At 51.3% G+C, this 18,132-nt stretch overlaps 1 protein-coding gene across 3 annotated transcripts in view; it reads left to right on the plus strand.

Moving 5' to 3' along the window:
* ARSG (arylsulfatase G) overlaps window positions 1-18,132 on the plus strand; it is a 101,154-nt gene that overhangs the window by 37,303 nt on the left and 45,719 nt on the right. For all 3 annotated transcript variants that reach the window (XM_078065985.1, XM_078065987.1, XM_078065986.1), the window contains exon 2: window positions 326-1,033. In XM_078065985.1, the coding sequence (XP_077922111.1) occupies window positions 816-1,033 (218 nt within the window). In that variant the 5' untranslated portion in view covers window positions 326-815. The remainder of the gene's footprint in view (window positions 1-325; window positions 1,034-18,132) is intronic.

Here is an 18,132-nt window from a genome sequence, read left to right on the forward strand (position 1 = left end):
TGGGGGAGAACTGGGATTTCACAGAGCTGGGTGCTGGCCCTTGCCCCTTCCAGGACACCGGGCCTCAATGTCCTCATCCCTGTAGTGAGTAAATTGAGAGACCTCATCCCTAATGGCGCTCCCAACCCCGTGATTATAGGTCCATTGCAAACATTGTCATCATCACGATTCCTCAGGTGGAGAAACTGATGAACCAGCTACATATTCGAGCGAGAAGGAAAACATCTGTTGGCATGGAAAAGAGATTATTTCCTAAGCTACTGAGTAAAACACAGCTGCACTGGCAGTTTTAACTCTGTTTTCTTGTCAATTTTTGTTCTTTCAGGAAACCTTACAGAAACATGAAGCCCTCAACCATCTGGAACTGAGAAACTCACTCGAGGCTGACTGCGGCTTCTAGAACGTCCAGGTGTCCTGCAGATGTGAGAATTTATCCTGCACTCACCAGCTGGAGTCCTGAACAGATGCACGGCACTAACATCCCTGAGCACCGAGGGCTCCCTCGCTAAGTGGCCAAAGAGCTGTTGACACTGAGGGCTGATTGTCGCACGCAGCCAGTCCCCCCTCGGAGCTGCAGAGGGGCAAACCACATTCGGGGTTGCAAGTTTCCTGACTCTCTCGAATGAGGATTCCAGGTGGGGGCCTCATTTCTGTAGCCCCACCATCCTTCTAGGGACCACCCCCAACAAGACCGCCACCACCAGTATCTTCTTGCAAACTCCCCGCCCTGAAACAGAGCAGGAGGGAGCCCTCGGACAAATCTTTAGCTGCGGCCCACCGTCACTCCGGACAGTGATTACCCTCCCCTGCCCACCATGGGCTGGCTTTTTCTAAAGGTTCTGCTTGTGGGGGTGACTTTCTTGGGAGGCCTGTATCCCCTTGTGGATTTTTCCTTCAGTGGGGAAACAAGAGGCCGGAAGCCGAATTTTGTGATCATTTTGGCAGATGACATGGGGTGGGGGGACCTGGGGGCGAACTGGGCAGAAACGAAGGACACTGTCAACCTTGATAAGATGGCTGCAGAAGGAATGAGGTGAGTCTTGAGGATGCTGAGCCAGCATCTCTTTATACGCCTGACTCCCCGCGGGAGGGGACAGCGTAAGGCACTTAGAGAACAATTGATGGGTTCATGTCGACTTAGTTAACTGATTGACCTATTTGGTTTGAAGCCAGTGCAGCATCTTGAAGAAATCCATCCATTCATCCATCTGATAACATTCGGGGTGCGTGTGCGTGTGCGTGTGTGTGTGTGTGTGTGTGTGTATTAGGAGCTGGGAATACGGAGGTGAACAAGTTACCTCTGGTACTTACCGTCTGGGGGAGGGGACAGGTTAAGAGGAAAGTAGGCATTACAACCGAGTACATGAACCTGCATCCGGGACTTTTGGAGTCTGCAAGGGAGGCTGCGGAGCCCAGCCTGGGGGTGCAGGGGAGAAGGTGACCTTTGAAGAGCAACTGAGTCAGCAAGACACACAAAGGTAAGAGGACTTATCTGTGAGCAGACGGGACTTATCTGTGAGCAGACGGGACTTACTGGTCCATGGACGGGCACACGTAACTCCAGGGGACCGTAAAGGGAAGGGCTTGTGCATTCGAACTGGTCTGGATGTTCATAAGCCCCTTTCCGCTCAGAAAGAGAACACGTATCAGAGCGTTCAGACTTCTGGGTACGCATCTTGGGCTGACGGCGATCTGACCGGCTAGTTCAGCTCCCAACCTGTGCTGCGTTCAAGGCCTCCATCCGGCTCGGTGGGAACCGTTCCAGCTAGCGGGTTAGGACCCCACGGGAGGCCTCGCCACAATATCTCAGCCACTTGTATCCAGGAGCCCGGAGCTTCCCCGGAGATACAGACCCTCGGGGGTCCCTACATCTGGCCTCCCCCACTCCAGTCCATCCGCCACACCTCAGCTGAAGTGAACTTTCTAGGAACACTCCTCTGCTTTCAATCCTTCAAAGGCATTTTGTGGCCCTAGGGATCCAATCCGAACTCTGGACAGCGACTTACAAGACCAGCCCCTCCACCACCCTGGCTCTCTGCACGGTCCCTCTGTTCACCCGGTGCCTCCCTGTGTCTGGGCCTCAGCTAGGTGACTCCGTCTTCCTGGTACGCTTTCTACTTCTTCTGCTTAGTTAGTTTCTACTCACCATCTGGGGCCCCCGTGCCTCCCGAGATCCTCTGGAAAGCTTTCTCGGATCCTGCCGGCTTCTCTGCCGGCTCCCTGTGGGGACTATGTAACCGTATGACCACCCGTATTGGGTGGAATAGAGTGCTCCCCCTCAATTCATGCCCACCTGGAACCTCAGAATGTGACCTCATTTGGAAACAGGGACTTTGCAAATGTATTTAGTTATGGATCTTTTTTTTTAAAGATCTTATTTATTTATTTGAAAAAGAGAGACAGAGCACAAGCAAGGGGAGAGGGAGAAACAGACTCCCCGCTGAACAGGGACCCGGACCAGGGGCTCGATCCCAGGACCCTGGGATCATGACCTGAGCTGAAGGCAGACGCTTAATTGACTGAGCCACCCAGGTGCCCCTTAGTTATGGATCTGACCTCCATTGGCAGTGGGTCATAAATCCAATGACTAGTGTCCTTCTAAGAAGAGGCGAGGACACAGAGAGACACCCAGGGGAGGTGATGGGAAGGCAGAGGCAGGGAATGCTGTGATGTGTCCGCGAGCTGGGAATGCCAGGGATCGCTGACAACCGCGAGAAGCCAGGAAAGAGGCACGGGACAGATTCTCTTTCTGAGCCTCCAGAAGGAACCAATCCTCCTGCCATCTTGATTTCAGACTTCCAGCCCTCCTGCCCTATGAGAGAATTACATTTCTGTCATTTCCAGCCTCCCGTTTGTGCTCCTTTATTGTGGCAGCCAAGGAAAATCACACACCTCTCTTCTAGCTCTGGCCTTCGGGAGGGAAATGCCTCGTCTGTTCTGCCCCTCTTGTATTCCTAGCACAGAGCACAGCGCCTATTGCCCAGGAGGAAATTTATACATCATTGTTTTTCGGTGAATGGGCTTTAGGTCAAGATCCCTTGACATGTCACTCACCCCAGATTTTGCGTGTTGGAATTTTTTTCTCTTTCCGGGAAGAGATTTAATCCACAGCATTGACTAGATCCTCAAAGGGAACTGGATTGCCGAATACTTAACAACTTCTGCTTTTAGTGTCGAGTGGGTTTGTGGGGAAGTATCTGGCCCATTATCGAAACCGAGATTTCGGAGGCCTGGACCCTCCCCTTCTGAGCTGTCCCCACCGGCCCCGGCTCATCCGGAGCAGAAATGGCACCTCGGGATCCAGACACAAGCACCGTTTGGTGGGCTCTCCTATTTTTTCCTCCCTTTGTGAAAATATTCTCTCCATCTGAGCCTTGTGACAGGGGCCAGGCGGCCGGCCCTCTGGCCCGATGTCTGTGTCCGCGGTGGTTTTTCTCTCTGTGCTTTGTTGACAGGAAAGCAGGCTTCCTGTGAGGCCACGGATTGATTCATCACTGGCTTGGCCCCTGCCTACTCACCGCCGGTGGGGAACCATGACTTTCAGACAAGAACTCCTGTTGCCAAACAGGGTCCCCGGGTGACTTGAGAAAGTGTCTTTTTTATTGTCTCTTTTTTATTAGGGTATTGTTTCCTCGGACTCCCATGACAAATTACTATAAACTGTGTGGCTTAAAGCAGCTCCTATGTATCCTCTCATGGGTCAGGAGGCTAGAAATCCCGAATCAAGGTGTTGGCAGGGTTGGTTGTTTCTGGAAGCTCCGAAGAAGAATTGGTTCCATGCCCCTCTCCTGGCTTCTGGTGGCTGCAGGCAGTCCTTGGCCTCCTGGGCTTGTGGAGGCATCACTCCGTTCTCTGCCTCCACTCTTCCGTGGGATTTGCCCTGCATGCACATGTCTAAATCCCCTTCTTCTTATAAGGCTGCCATCACTGGCTTTCAGGCCCATCTTAATCCAGTATGACCTCATCTCTACTTGATTACATCTGCAAAGGCCCTGTTTCCAAATAAGGTCATATTCCCAGGTTCTGGGTTGACGTGAAATTTGGGGGGGGATGCTAGTCAACCCAGAACAATGAGCTATACCCCATATATCTTTACCCCCGCTCCTCACATAATCTGTAGTGTAGCAGGGGCTTGATGAACGATTGTTGCTTTGAAGACTAAATATCCTGCTTAAGGAGTCATGCTCTGGAGTCAGGTGCCTTGGGTTCAAATCCCGGCTCTACTACTTTCCATCTGTATGACTCTGGACAAATTACATATCCCTTGGAGCTTTGCTTTCCTTGTCTGTAAATGGGGTCTTATGTAGCACCCTCCTCGTAGGATATCGTGGGGATTAAATTAAGTAATCCATGCAGGCAGTTAGCACAGAGCCTGGCTCTCAACGGACACGGATATATGTGAGCTATGGTTATTTTTGGTATTGGTGTTAGAAATAATATCCATTTGAATTGTGAGGAGTGAATCGGCTACTCTGCATAACGAAAGGTCTAAATGACACATTGTGGAAAGAGGAGTGGGTTCCAGAGACAAATCCCTGTTAATCTCCATGTGGACGGTCCACACTGAGCCAACATCTGTATTTGAATCAAACATGACAGTTGTGGTAATAGCTAACCCAAGCTGAGCACATGGGAGGTGCCAGGCTCTGGGCATCACCCCGGTTAATTCTGGCCACCACCCCATGTTTCTCTTCTTTCACAAGTGAGGAAGTCAAGGTCAAGCCACTTGCCCCAACTTGGCTGTCCTCTTGGGATCTGCTTGAGTCTGTTCCTTCCTAGACCAAGTCCCCAAGGCAATACTTAAATGTCTCCATAACATTTCCCTGCCAGCACACAGCAGTAGGGTGGGGTTTTTTTTTCTTCCCCACTTGGTTATGGTAGATGCGATTTGCCAAATTTGTCAACGGAACAGGCACCATTCACTTAATAACCGTGATGTCATCATTGTTGCAGAACAAAAGGATTCCTTGGGGGAAGAAAGGCTGAGCTGGTAGTACCCTAATTTTGGTTCCTTTACAGATTTCCTAACTTCCATTTACATAGCGGTAAAGGAGGGATTATGGCCTGAAACCCCACAGTCTTGAGGGTTATGGTAGAGCTATGTCACTTAACGGTAGCTCAGGTCAAAGAGCATCCTCATCATGTTATCACATAGAGGGAAACTGAAGCCCAGAGAGGAGTGAAGTGTTTTTACTACTCTAGTTGCTTTCCAGCATGTGGGGGCAGATTATCTAGTTTGCAAATCGACTCCATTAAAAATAATGATAAACAATTTATTTGTGAAAAAAACGAAAGTCGCCAGAAAGCAGCGAAAGTCTCTTTAACGGAAGGCATTGCTGTTCAGGGCTCCCGAGCGTTTAGCGACAGCCCACCTGTGCACTTCGAGGCAGCTGGGCCCCTTGCACCTGTCAGTAGGTTCAGCAGACCACGTGCTTTTTGCCCTTGACCTGGTGAGCTGGGCGTTTTGTCACTGTCCGGTGCAAATCTGAGCTGAGCAGTGCTGTTGAACAATTGAAAGTTTAAAAACAATAAGATAACCCAAGGAAAATCAAAATGTTGGGCATTCAGGTAAAAAGGCCAGGGACTTAGTAATGAGCTAAAACTCAAAACGTTGCAAGCAACTGGAAAAAGGGAACCCAAGGCAACTTGCATCACCATGTGGGCTAGAGGAGGGAATCACTCAAACTTTAAAAAAGAGAGGGGAAAAATAGTATTTCATTGGCATCTCTTCCAGCTCTTCTGGAAGAGAGTTAACTCTGAAAATAGTTGCATCATTTAAATCATTACGAGAACCCAGGGAATAACCCTGATAATACCACACTGGCTTGTCAGCCGCACACCAGAGAGGGCCAGCATTGCTTTCACCTTGTGATGAACCAACAACTGCTTCTTGGCAACTCTGGGAGTGAGCGGTGACTCCCAGCTGGTGACTGGATTCTAGCAGCGGCTTAGGGTGTCCAAACTGGGTTTTGAGCACCTGAGTGGTCATGACCTGTAGGTCTCTTGGGGGAAGTGAGCCCAGCCAGCCAAGCCCAGATCCTGGCCGATCACTTAGAGGGTCTCCTGGGCTGGCTCAGAAGTGAGGTTGACCGAACACTGTAAGCACATTCACTTGTGCGGATCGACTTGGAAGTAGGTTACCTTTGCACCTTGATTTCCTTCCATCCGACTTCAGCCCTTCTGGGCCCCCAGTCTAATCTGAGTCAAGTCGATGCCACTGCTGAGTCCAGGCTGTGAGTTAGCCAGGAACCAAAGATCAGTATTCACCACTGGAAGGTCAGAGGCTTCCAGGGGCTTGAGTCTGTTTCTAGAAACAGGGCCTGGGGGAAGGAATGAATTGATCTGTCAATTCAGTCAAACACCCTGTGTGATTTCTGTTCTCAGCATTGGCTTTCTGCAAACACGCATCCATCCTGTTAGCCCTCAGAGTTTTGTCGGCTGTCCTGCTGCCTTCCAAAGGATTTTGCAGCGATCCCAAGGAAGCTGGGAGCCAGGCTGGCACTCACAGTGGCAGGGGATTGTAATGAGGTCTTCCTGAGAGCTAGGGTAGAAAGAACATTCCAAGTGAGACTTATATTCATAAGAGAAAGATTCCGTCCCCACCACATAATCCCCTTCCAGCTTTATCTCTGTCCCTCCCCCTACAGTGATTCAGACTCAGGGTTGCGGGGGAAAAAGCCTCTTGTCCTGTGACCTTCACCGCTAACTTCAAGAAATTTGCTCAGTGTCACGGGACAGGTGATTTTACATCTTTGCCCTCGGGTAGTAGGTCCAACGGACATAAAATCATGCAATGCCCACCTACCAGCCGGGCCAAGGTGAAGCCTACACAAAAGGTTCTGCAGGGTTTAGCCTCGTGGTTCTGTTTAATAGATGGGGACTTACAGGAACACAATCGTCCAGATAACAGCCAATATTCAAGAAAAGGAACTGAAATATTAACCGGTGAGGCCTTGGTACCAGCCTACTTCACAACTGCAAGTTCAAAATTCCTGTCCAGTGGCTATCATTCATTCTCCTTTCAAGTCTCCCGACTATAGTCATTTGGCAAGGAATCTCTGTTAAGAGCCCGTCATAGGACAAATGCTGGAAGACCCCAGCTAGCTGTGCCTTAAGAGGCTTCCAGCCAGGTGGTGAAGAAGCCAAGAAAAGCAGCTTTTATTTTTATGTATTTATTTTTAAAGATTAATTTATTCATTTGAAAGAGTACAGGGAGAGGGACAGAAGAAGAGAGAGAGAGAGAATCTCAAGCAGACTCTGAGCTGAGCGTGGAGCCTGATGTGGGGCTTGATCCCATGACCCCAAGATCACAACCCTGAGATCATGAGCTAAGCTGAAACTGAGATCAGTCACCCAACCGACTGCGCCACCCAGACACCCCAAGAAAAGCAGCTTTTAGTGTGCAGAATGGAAATGTGTTGTATGAACAGGAAACCCCCCGTACCTCTTGCCCCCTGCCCCAGGGCTTTAATAACCTGGATTGGATGGAACTGAATTTGAATCCTCTGGGATAGAATGAGCATGTTATTTACCCATTGGTCACAGTCAAGAATGAGAATGGTCCATGCTGGGCTTCTTGCCTTTCGGATGATAGAACCCACCCAGAGCAGAAGCATGTTAAAGACAGTCCTGTGGGGCTGCAGGAAGAGAGAGGCCATTTCTCCAGAGGGAAGCCAAGAGGTACTGGATAAAGGACCTCACTGTTGAGACCTTAATGATGAGTAGGAATTAGCCAGATGAAGGGGGAGGAAAGCGTGTTGTAGGCAGAGGGAAAAACAGGAGCAAAGACCCAGAAATGAAAAGTGCCCTTTCACTGGACACATATTCCTGGAGGCTTCCACTGGCACTGTCCTAGGTGCTGGGAATACATCCCTGATCCAAACAACAAGAAGCCCTCGCTCTCCCAGGGCAGCCATTCCAGGGGTTGAGTGTGGCTGGGACAGGGAATGTGAGGCTGGACCAATGGACGAGACCCCTGGTGAAGGGTCTCGTGTGCACGCTCAAGTGTTTGGACTTGGTCCCAGAGGCAGTGGGGGCTCTGAGGACTGAAGGCGTCGGCCTGCATTTGAGATGGATCGCTCGGGCTTACAAGCGGTGGCCCACATTGGCGGCTGGGAGGGCAGTGGGCAGATTGCAGGAACCTCCAGGATGGCATGGCTCAGGGTTGTGGCAGTGGAGAGCTGTCCAATCTAAGAGGCGCCGAGATGCCGGTGTGTGTGTGTGTGGGGGGCACACATCTTGTCATGTGCCTTGTATGTGTGCTTCCTTGAGCTTGAATGTACTCATATCCACAACGAGAATGTTGGAAAGAGGGAAATTGCCAAGGATCATAGCCAGCTCAGCTGCCAGGAATCTTTTTTTTGAATAGAACAAGAGTATGAGTGGATGGATGGAAGGATGGAAGGATGGATGGATGGATGGATGGACGGATGATGAGTAAAACACGCCAGGTTTACTCTTCGCTGCCACATTTGTGTGTAGTTTGCAAAGGGCCTGCGTGTCGGTTACCTCAGTGACCCCACCTGACAACTTTCTGAGTGCCAACTTGGCGGTCTTCCCATTTAACAGAAGGCAACATGGAGGCCAAGTTGCGTTGGTGAGTCCCACTAACGTATTTCTCCAGTCCTCACCTCCCGCTCCCAACCCTCTACACACAAAGGCCACAGCAGATAATTTTTGAAACCTATTTCCGCCTCCAAGACTTTATATTATGAATGGAGCGAAGATAGTCCTTATTCCAGGCACACAGCAATTGAGAGAGTGACCACAGAAAAGCCTATCATCTATTTTAAATTCCTCATAAATGAAGGCTGGACATGCTCAACTTCACAATGTTATGTCTCTCCAGGGCCTTTCGGGGCAGCGTTTCCAGCACCAATGTTTTCTGATTCTAATACACATAATTTATGTGATGGCAAGTTGCTTTGGTTTCTGTCTGGCTGTGGCTTAATTTGCGTTGATTTTCCTCTTAACAGGCTGCTGTAATGTCTGGCTCTCTACTTCTAGCTTGCCTTTACAATGTATTTGCAGACTTTAATTAGGACCCCTGTTGGTGAACTGGCCTGAGCCTGCCCAGATAGATTTGGGAGAAAACAAAAGGAGCTTTCCAAATAGCAAGACCATTTTATCACTTATTAATTAGTCTCCGCCGAACAGAGACAGAGGCTGAGAGAGAGGAAAGGTGACGGGCAGGTCAGTTCACTGGGCCGCATGGGGTGTTGTGAGGGTTTTTTTGGGGGGCGGTGCGGTGAGGGTATGGTCAGGGCTCCCCAGAGACTTGGAAATAAGGGAGAGAAGATTGTTTCTGAGCGTTAAGCTATGTGAACTTTCACACAGGTGGGGAAAGAATTGAACCCTCAAGAGCATCAGCTTGAGCGATTTTGGGCAAAACAGACGAATGTATGTTTTCCAACCAAATGAGCTCTTCAAGTTTTGTTTGCTCGCCCACCAGATTTTGCTGGAATGGCCCCATGTCACCAAGCTGCTGTTGCAACTCCGACCCTGTCCTCACAGAACCCACAGTCTGGGGAGGAATGCACAAAAGCTGCTCCCACGAGGGAGGTGGTGTGTGTTCAAGGAGAGCCTGTCCCCAGGATGGTCGTGAAAGACAGGCAAGCAGGGACAACATCTAGGCAATGCGTTTCGGGCTCTGCCCATGTGTACTGGTCCACTGGGGCTACTATACAATAGAAGGGGTGGCTTAAACAATAGGAATTATTTTTCACCATTCTGGAAGCTAGGAAGTCCAAGATCAGATTGCTAGGGTGGTCGGGTTCTGCTGAGGACCCTCTTCCTGGCTGCAGATGGCCCCCTTCTCCCTGTGTGTCACATGGAGGGGGGAGAGAGAGATCTTTGGTCTCTTCCTCTTATAAAAACACTAATCCTATCATAGGGACTCTACCCTTGTGAACTCATCTAAAACCAATTACCTCCCAAAGCCCCCACCTGCAAATACCATCATATAGAGGTTAGGGCTTTCAGTCCCGAGTGCCAGGGAAGAAAATTGTGGTCAACAGCCCTTTGTGCAGCCCAGACCCACTGACAATGCTCGCTCCACAGAGGACAGAATTTCCCTAAGTTTAGCAAATTGAAGGATTTTTCTGTGATCCATTAGAATTCTCTTAGCATTAATTAACTCCATGCTCACCAAGGCAAACTTTGGATTCTGACTTCCCCTGTAATTCATGCCCAGGAAGAAAACTTGTTGATCCCTCTGACACTGTGGTTCCTGCCCTCATCCCTGGAGCTAGCTGGGAGACAGGCATTCCGGTGTCTCTCTAGGGCTCACATGGTTTGTGTGGGTGTGAGTCAGGCTCTTGGGGCTGGCGCCACCAGAGGTGAGTCTCGGGACCTCCCTAGCCCAAGACTAGTCACCTACCTTAGGTAGTTTCCTCTGGATTTACCTTACCAACCTCTGGATTGGCCCAGTTCCAGCCAGCCTTCTCTCAGGTGTAAAGGGAGTAGAAAGCGCATGGGATTTTGGTTGGGCGGACCTGGGTTGAAGTTCTAATTCTGTCGTTCCCCAAATATAGGGGTCTACGGTCTTGCCTACGGCACAGTGACTGGACAGAGTAAGGTGCATCTGCACACGTACCAGCTGCATGGTCTTGGGAAAGCTGCTTAAACTCTCTCTGCCTCACCTCCCTTATCTGTAAAATGGGAATCCTAGGCATTTGAAATCATACATGCAGTACGATCGGGGTGGTAGTCCCTTGATAAATGGCAGCTATTTTTATTATGATGAGACAAACATAAAGTTAATGCCTATTTATACTTTAGGTCTCAGCTTACGTGTGGCTTCTTTTGAGAAGTGCTTGCTTCCTCAACACGCATGTATGCACACCTTGCATGCTTCCAGAACACCCTGTGCTTACTGTTCTTGGAGCTCTCTCACACGCTGGGATTGTCCACCTCCCTTACTGAACTTTGGGCAACTTGAGAGCAGGGTTTGATGTTGTTCACTGTGACATTCTGGGCTCCTATCCTGTAACAGCCGCAGAAGTGAGAAATGAAGATGTTGGCAGAGCTGTTTTTCCTCTAGGATATTTTCCTTCCTTGCCTCTTCCAGTTTCTGGTAGCCCCAGGCATTCCTTAGCTCATGGCAGTGTCCATCCCTTGCCTTCGTCATCGTGTGACCACCTTCCCTCTGTGCGTCTCTGTGTCTTCTCGTGGCATTCTCCTCGCTGTCTCTCTCCTCTTCTTATCGGGATACCGGTCCTAGGAGGTGAAGGACTCGCCCTAACCCAGCATGACCTCACCTTAACCGGTCACATCCCCAGTGACCCTATTTCCCAATAAGGTCACATTCTGAGGGACGGGGGTTAGAACTTCAACCTATCTTTTGGGGGGACACAGTTCAGCCCACATCAGGTAGCAGGGACTCAGAAGGTTGAAGAGTTAGGTTGAGCCAGAGCCTGGTGGGTTATGGTGGCCATGCAGAAGGAAGTCACTGAAGACTTGGGGTCCATGGTTGGCATGACCCACTACTGGTCTGCATGCTAGCATGGGCTGAGGCGAGTGAACCTGGCATCTTGGAGGGTCACTGAAGTGATCTGGGTGAGGGACAATGGCTATATACGTCCCGGGTGGCATTGTTGGGAGTAGGAGGAGCTGAAGGAGGTGGGAAGTGGCAAAGAAGGACTTGAAGATGATGTCTCAGCCCCCAGCCAGGTTTACTGGGAGGGAGGCGGACACGGGGGTCTTGGAGGGAGGACGCTGAGCTTGGTGCTGTGTGCACCCCGCACTGAGGCCGGGGTGACGTGTGACATGCATGTGGCAGGGACTGTGATGCCTGGAGAGTGTGAGCAGGAGCCAGGGGCCATGCCTCCCCCGAGTCCCAACAGTTGGTGCCCAGCACAATGCTCTCCTGCATACCTGGAATGTTCTGTCTTCCCCCATTTAGCGAGTCATGACACCAATTACCTTGACTACCGTGAGTTTTTAAAAGCCTGCTCTCTACCTGGAGCTCTGCTAGGTGCTTTGTGCACATCATCCCACTGAATTCCTCAAATAAGCTGGTGAAGCAGGTGTGTTATGCCCATTTTGCAGAGGAAGATACTGAGGCCAACATGAAGTTACCTGTCTAGTCTCACACTGGAGGGAGTGGAGGCTGGGATTTAACACACCCTCATTTGTCCACATGTTTACCCTTCCTATCACTCTGCCTCCCACAGCGCTTGCTTTGTATTTCTCTTATGGGGCTTTCTCTTCTAATCCACATGTCCTAACACTTCTACTGAAGTGTGAGCTGCCCGCTGGAAAGGGCTGTGGGTTCCTCCCCGTAGCTCCCCCAGCAAACTCTGCTGTGGCTGGCTGATCTCCACTGAGGCTCCCAGGGGTTGGAGGTGACCAGCTGGGTGCCCTGCCCCAAGGGCTATCTCTGTGCTGTGCTCTCAGAGGACTGCTTTTCCCTGGAATTCGGCAGAGAACACACCCAGCTGGGGTAGGACTGCCCTGGGGCCTCCAGTTGCCCGGGGCCCCATCTGGCTATCCCTGGGGCTGAGAGGAACCTGATCTTGGAAAGCCTGTGGCCCATTTGGCCCTTTCTGTGGGCTCCAGTGCCCGGGCTGGGCAGCAATGATGGAGGGCCTGGTGGCCACCATAATGACTTGGGAATTACTTAGATTGTGGTGAGAACCCGTGAGAGGGCTTCCAGCCAGAAATGAATGTTAGCTGAAAAGCAGTTTTTGAGATTACTTTGGCTGCCCCATGCAAATGGGGGTGGGGGGGAGGTGGAATTGGGAGCAGGAATGGAAGTGGGGAGCAGGGTGGTCACATACAGATGGGCAGATGGTGCACTGCTCAACTCCGGACAACAGCGTGAATGGCTGTTGGGGATGCCCCTGGGGTTATACAACATGGTGGCCCTGGGGAGACTGTAATATGGACTATGGTAGTAGTCTGGGTGCAAGATGATAGTAGCTTGGACTAGGATGTTAGCAGGTGGATGGAGAGAAATGGAGAGATTCTGCATATATTTGAAAGTGGAGTCTTCTCAGGAGTGTGCTAATAGTTTGGCTGTGGAGGGGGAGGGAAAGAGAGGAATCAAGATGACTCCTTTGGACTGAGTAACCGAGTGAGAGGCGGTACTATTTCCTGAGATAGGGAAGACTGGAAGGGGAGGAGCGGGTGTGCAGAACCAGCTAAACTTGCAGAGACTGGCAGAGGAAACAACACGTACCACATGGGAGCGATGTCTGGGGCCCAAGACCGGTGGGCCTTTACCTTCTTGCTCTGGGAAGCCCGGTGGGCCAAGGGACGACTGGGGTCCTAGACTGAACTGATGTGGCTGGGCAGGGCCAGCTCTATGGGCATGTGCCCTGTGCCAGCACACATGGCCCCGTGCTTTAGGAGGGCCCTGCTCTTGGTTTAAAGCTCCGTCATTGCCATCTTGAAGTGCTTAGTAAATTCTGAGCAAGGGCTCCCTTGTTTTCTTTTGCACAGGGCCCTGCAAATTGTGCAGCTGGTTCTGTTATAGTAAATAGAGGACACCAACAAGCCTGGGCCGGCCCACACAGAGCTTACAGAACGGATGAATCCAGGGTTAACAGATGCTCACACCTGCTATGGATGTAAAGTGCCTGGGTTGTAGTAAGTGCTTGATAAGCAGGAGCTGCGAGTGATAAGAATTATTACAAGGGACAGATATTTAGGAGTGGGAGCTGGGAGGGTCATGAGCTTCAATCTCGGGAGGAAGAGAACAGAAAAGGCCTGGCAGAGATGAGTGTTTGTCTTGGGAGCAACAGTGTGATCTGCAAGGTGGACCTTGGCTTGGAATTTGAAGAGTGGGAGTTGCTGGCTGCCTACACCATCCAGGACCCTTGGGGCCCCAGGATGTCTGGCAGGTAGGGATGGTTTGGAGAAGCCCGTGCCTGGGAAATGGGCACATAGGGATTGGGGGAGGGAAAGCCGCAATGCGTCTTCAGCCCCAGGGGACTGAGGGTCAGGAAGGAATGTTGGGGGCGGGTGGGAAGCCAGAGTCCCTGGGCTCCCTGAGGCCTGCAGAGAGGCCTCCCTCGGTACCTGTGTAGCCATCTTCGGGGTAAGTTCTGTGGAGGGGAGGCTGTGGGGAACCCGCTGGTGTGGGCTGAGGATGTCTGGAGCCGAGGAAGCCCAGTGCAGAACTCGTCTTTCGGGAAACATGAATTCCCAGAAGCATGGCTTGCTCAAGAGATGCCAAAGCTGGTGAGTGTGGCCTCTTGTTTTCAGGCAGGACTCCACGGAGCCCAGATGTTCAGGTGTCTGGTTTTTCTCTTGAAGGTTTTCAGGATTGGAGGCTCCGGGGCCAAACCTGGATTGATCATATCAGTGTTTTGTCATGTTATTTCAAGGAGCTTTTCTGATGCCCAGTTAGCAATTCTCTCATTTCACAGCCAGCTGCATTTGGAGATGTGTGTGTGTGTGTGCGTGTGTGCGTGTGCATGTGCGTGTGTGTGTGTGTGTGGCCCACACCAGTCTTTGGATGAAGCCTCGAAATTTCTTCTTGGGCCACCTGTTCTGCCTCCCTTCCCCTGAGTCTGAGGGACTGGGCACGTTTCCTCTCTGCTTAAAAACCTCCCTCTGTCTCTCGCGGTGGGTGTCCTCCCAAGTCAGGCCCGTGGAGTGGGCACTCCCAGTGCCTTCGCTTCGGCTTTCCAGACGCACTCTGGACTTCCTAATGGAGGCAGTGTAGTTACGTGGCACGCACAGGGGATTTGGGATTGGATGGGCCTGAGTTTAAAGGCTGCCCGTGGAAACCTAGCTGTGCTGTGTAAGGCTGGGGGCCGGCACGAAGCAGAATGCCTGGGGAACAAGGCATTGGACCGTGTCTGGCCGTGGGTCCCGCTGCCTCAGTCTCCCCATCTATACCGGCAGTGCTTACAACAGCGCATCCTGGGGCTGCTGTGTTAAATGCGTTAACCCTCGTAAAGGGCTGTGCCCAAAGTTAGTGCTAAGTAAGTGGGTGTAACCATTCCTAGGAAAGTAGAAATGACCGTAAGGCTTTTGTTCAGAAACTAGACTGTAAGGTCACTGAGGACGGGGGCTGTTTCTGTCCTTCCTCAGCATCTGTCACAGATCTGCCCCTGCTTGCTGCTTTATCATTAGTTTGGGACTAAATTGAATGAAATGACAGATCACCACCCGAGTTATAAATGAGTATTTTCCCATCTGAAGAACTGCAGACCTGACACCTAGCTTCATGGGTCTCTTCAGCCAGAATCTGGCATTTTCCTCTTAGTCTGTAAGATTTGGATTGTTTTTTTAATTGAAGTGAAATTCTCAGGACATAAAATTAACCATTTTATTTTTTTTAAAGATTTTATTTATTTATTTGAGAGACAGAGAGGGGGGAGAGAAAGAGAGAGAGAGAGCGCATGAGCAGGGGGAGGGGAAGAGAGAGAAGGAGACTCCCTGCTGAGCAGGGAGCCTGATCCTTAGATGCAGGGCTCGACCCCAGGACCCTGAGATCATGACCTGAGCCGAAGGCAAACGCTCAACCGACTGAGCCACCCAGGTGCCCCCCAATTAACCATTTTAAAGTGAACAACTCAGTGATATTTACAACTACTATCCTTATCCAGTTTCAAAATATTTTCATCATCCTAAAAGGAAACCCCCTACCCACGAAGCATATTCTCTCTGTGCCCCTCCTCCCTCCAGCCTCTGTTTTCCACCCCTGTGGATTTACTGACTTGGGGCATTTCATATAAAGGGAACTGTACAATCGATGGCCTTTTGTGATGGGCTTCTTCCACTCATGTCGTGTTTTCAGGGTTCATCCACGTTGTAGCAGGTGTCGTTGCTTGGTTCCCTTTCGTGGATGAATAACATTCCAGCGCATGGATGAATAGTATCCCAACGCGTGGATGGGCCACATTTTGTCTGTCCACCCGCCCGCGGATAGCCAACTGTGCCCCCTCCACCTTTCAGCCACGGGGCAGAGTGCAGCCATGACTATGAACGTGGCAGTACGTGTCTGAGTACCTGATTCCACTTCTTGTGGAGGATCCCAGTCCTGGTGGTGGAATTGCTGGGTCACATGGTCATTAGTTTGTAAGATGTTAAAAGTTTTTCGTTATAATCCCTAGGCTTGAGAGAGAAAGGGGCACCTGGGTGGCTCAGTTGGTTAAACATCTGTCTTCGGCTCAGATCATGATCCTGGGGTCCTGGGATCGAGCCCCGAATCGGGCTCCCTGCTCAGCAGGGAGTCTGCTTCTCCCTCTCCCACTCCCCCTGCTTGTGTGCTCTCTCTCTCTCTCTGACAAGCAAATAAATAAAATCTTTAAAAAAAGAGAGAGAGAGAAAGGGAAAGGAACAAGAGAGGAGGAAACCACTGTTGCTGACACGCGTTGCAGTCCTGACTGCCCTCCAGGGCCGTCACCCCTGCAAATGCCAAGGTCAGTGTGAAGGGCAGGGTGTTCAGGGCCCTCCCTGTCCGCTGTGAGCAGACTGAGGGGAGCTCCCCAGGGCGTCTCGGAGGGGTGTGGAAACATTACAGACTCCTGGGGCTTTCTTTAGTCCAGTTGGACCTGGCAGCCAGCAGGAGAGAGGCTGCAGGGGGAGTCCCTTTTAAACACGTCTTCTGCAAGAAATAGTATGCTCAGAGAAGCAGGGATTTGTATGCATTTCCCCCTTTTCTTGCCCCAGGCTGGCCTCTGTGAGAGCACAGAAAACAAGGAAATGTCCCCAGGCTGCCCTAAGTCCCCCGAGCAAGCACGGCCCTGGGCAGGCTCGCCTGGGCAAGTGGCCAGTCTCGGTCTAGAGCTGCTTTCAGTCGGTTTGGGGGCCACCACCGTCCAGGTGTGGGGTTATGGCGGAGACCTGAGGCCCTAATGTAGGGGGCAGGTGGTGAGCCAGGCTCTACGGTGTGTGGGAAGGGAGTGTTTAAACAGGCACTGCTCTCTGTGACCTCATCCCCTTGCTTTCCCATGGGTCCCCTGATGTCCTATCTCTTCACATCGTGACGCTTCACATCGTGACGCTTCACATCGTGACGCTTAGGCTTGCAACCTCCGTGGCTGCACGTAATCTTTGTAACTTTTGGTGAATGTGCTCAGCGAGCCCCCTGCCCCCTCATCCCACTTCCCAATAATACTTATTTTGAGGTTTGGTTACATTTTCAATGAAGTTGCTGGGAAGGACAGACCTCTCCCCCTCTCCCCATCCTCTCCCCATCCTCTCCCCATCCTCTCCCCATCCTCTCCCCTCCCTTCCCCCTGTATTTATAGAGTCCTGTTTTAGGAGCTGGAGATAAGCAACGAGCAGCGAGCCACAAGCAATGAGCAACGTAGGCCAAGCCTTCCTCCTCCTCACAGGGAGCTTGCATGGAGGGAGGATGGCCCAGAATGAAAGGACACAAAAACATACCAGATAATTGGGGTTGGGGTCAGTGCTACCAAGTACGCCCCAGGGTGCCTGATTAGAGGACAGCAGAGGCCCCCTTGCAGGAAAACCGAAGGGGGAGGAAAGGCCATGCGAAGATCTGGGAGAGTGTGCCAGGGGGAAGCTGACCTCGGGAAGGAGCGGGCATTTTGCAGACCTGGACGAAGACTGTGTGCTGGTGCCCGCGGTGGGGAGGGAAGGAGAGGCCCAAAAGATGGGCCATGGGGGAGTGGAGCAGGCCAATCATTTCATTCATTAAGCAGTGGTCAGAGGGGGCACTTTAAGGCCCACCTTCGGCTGCTGGGTGAGGATGGGTCAGATTTGGAGAGGAGGGGAGAGGCGGGGAGAGGAGGGGAGAGGCACCGAGCCCTGCTTGGCTCTGCTGACCTGGTGTCTGTAGGCCAGTCCCTTACCCCATCGGACCTTGGGCTTCACTCTGCCCAGGGTGGCGGCTCAGCAGGGGGACCCGGCTCCAGGCACCCTGGACACGCGTGGTTCCGACACGCCGAGCTGTACGTTAAGCTGCCCCTCCCTACCTCCCCTACCCTCCCGCTCAGGCTGGCCACCCACCCTGCCACTGCCCTGCTCATTCTAGACTCCGGGTTGTCATCCTTTTGAAACTTATACTATTAAACATTAATTATTAACCTTTAATATTAAAAAATCTCAAACATAAAAGAAAGTGAAAAGAAGAGTCAAACATCAGTATACTCCACCATTGTTAACATTTTGCCGTTTTTGTTTGTATTTGTACTACCTGTAAATAAGGTG

The sequence above is a fragment of the Halichoerus grypus genome, chromosome 2, assembly GCF_964656455.1.
Source record: "Halichoerus grypus chromosome 2, mHalGry1.hap1.1, whole genome shotgun sequence".
NCBI lineage: Eukaryota > Metazoa > Chordata > Mammalia > Carnivora > Phocidae > Halichoerus > Halichoerus grypus.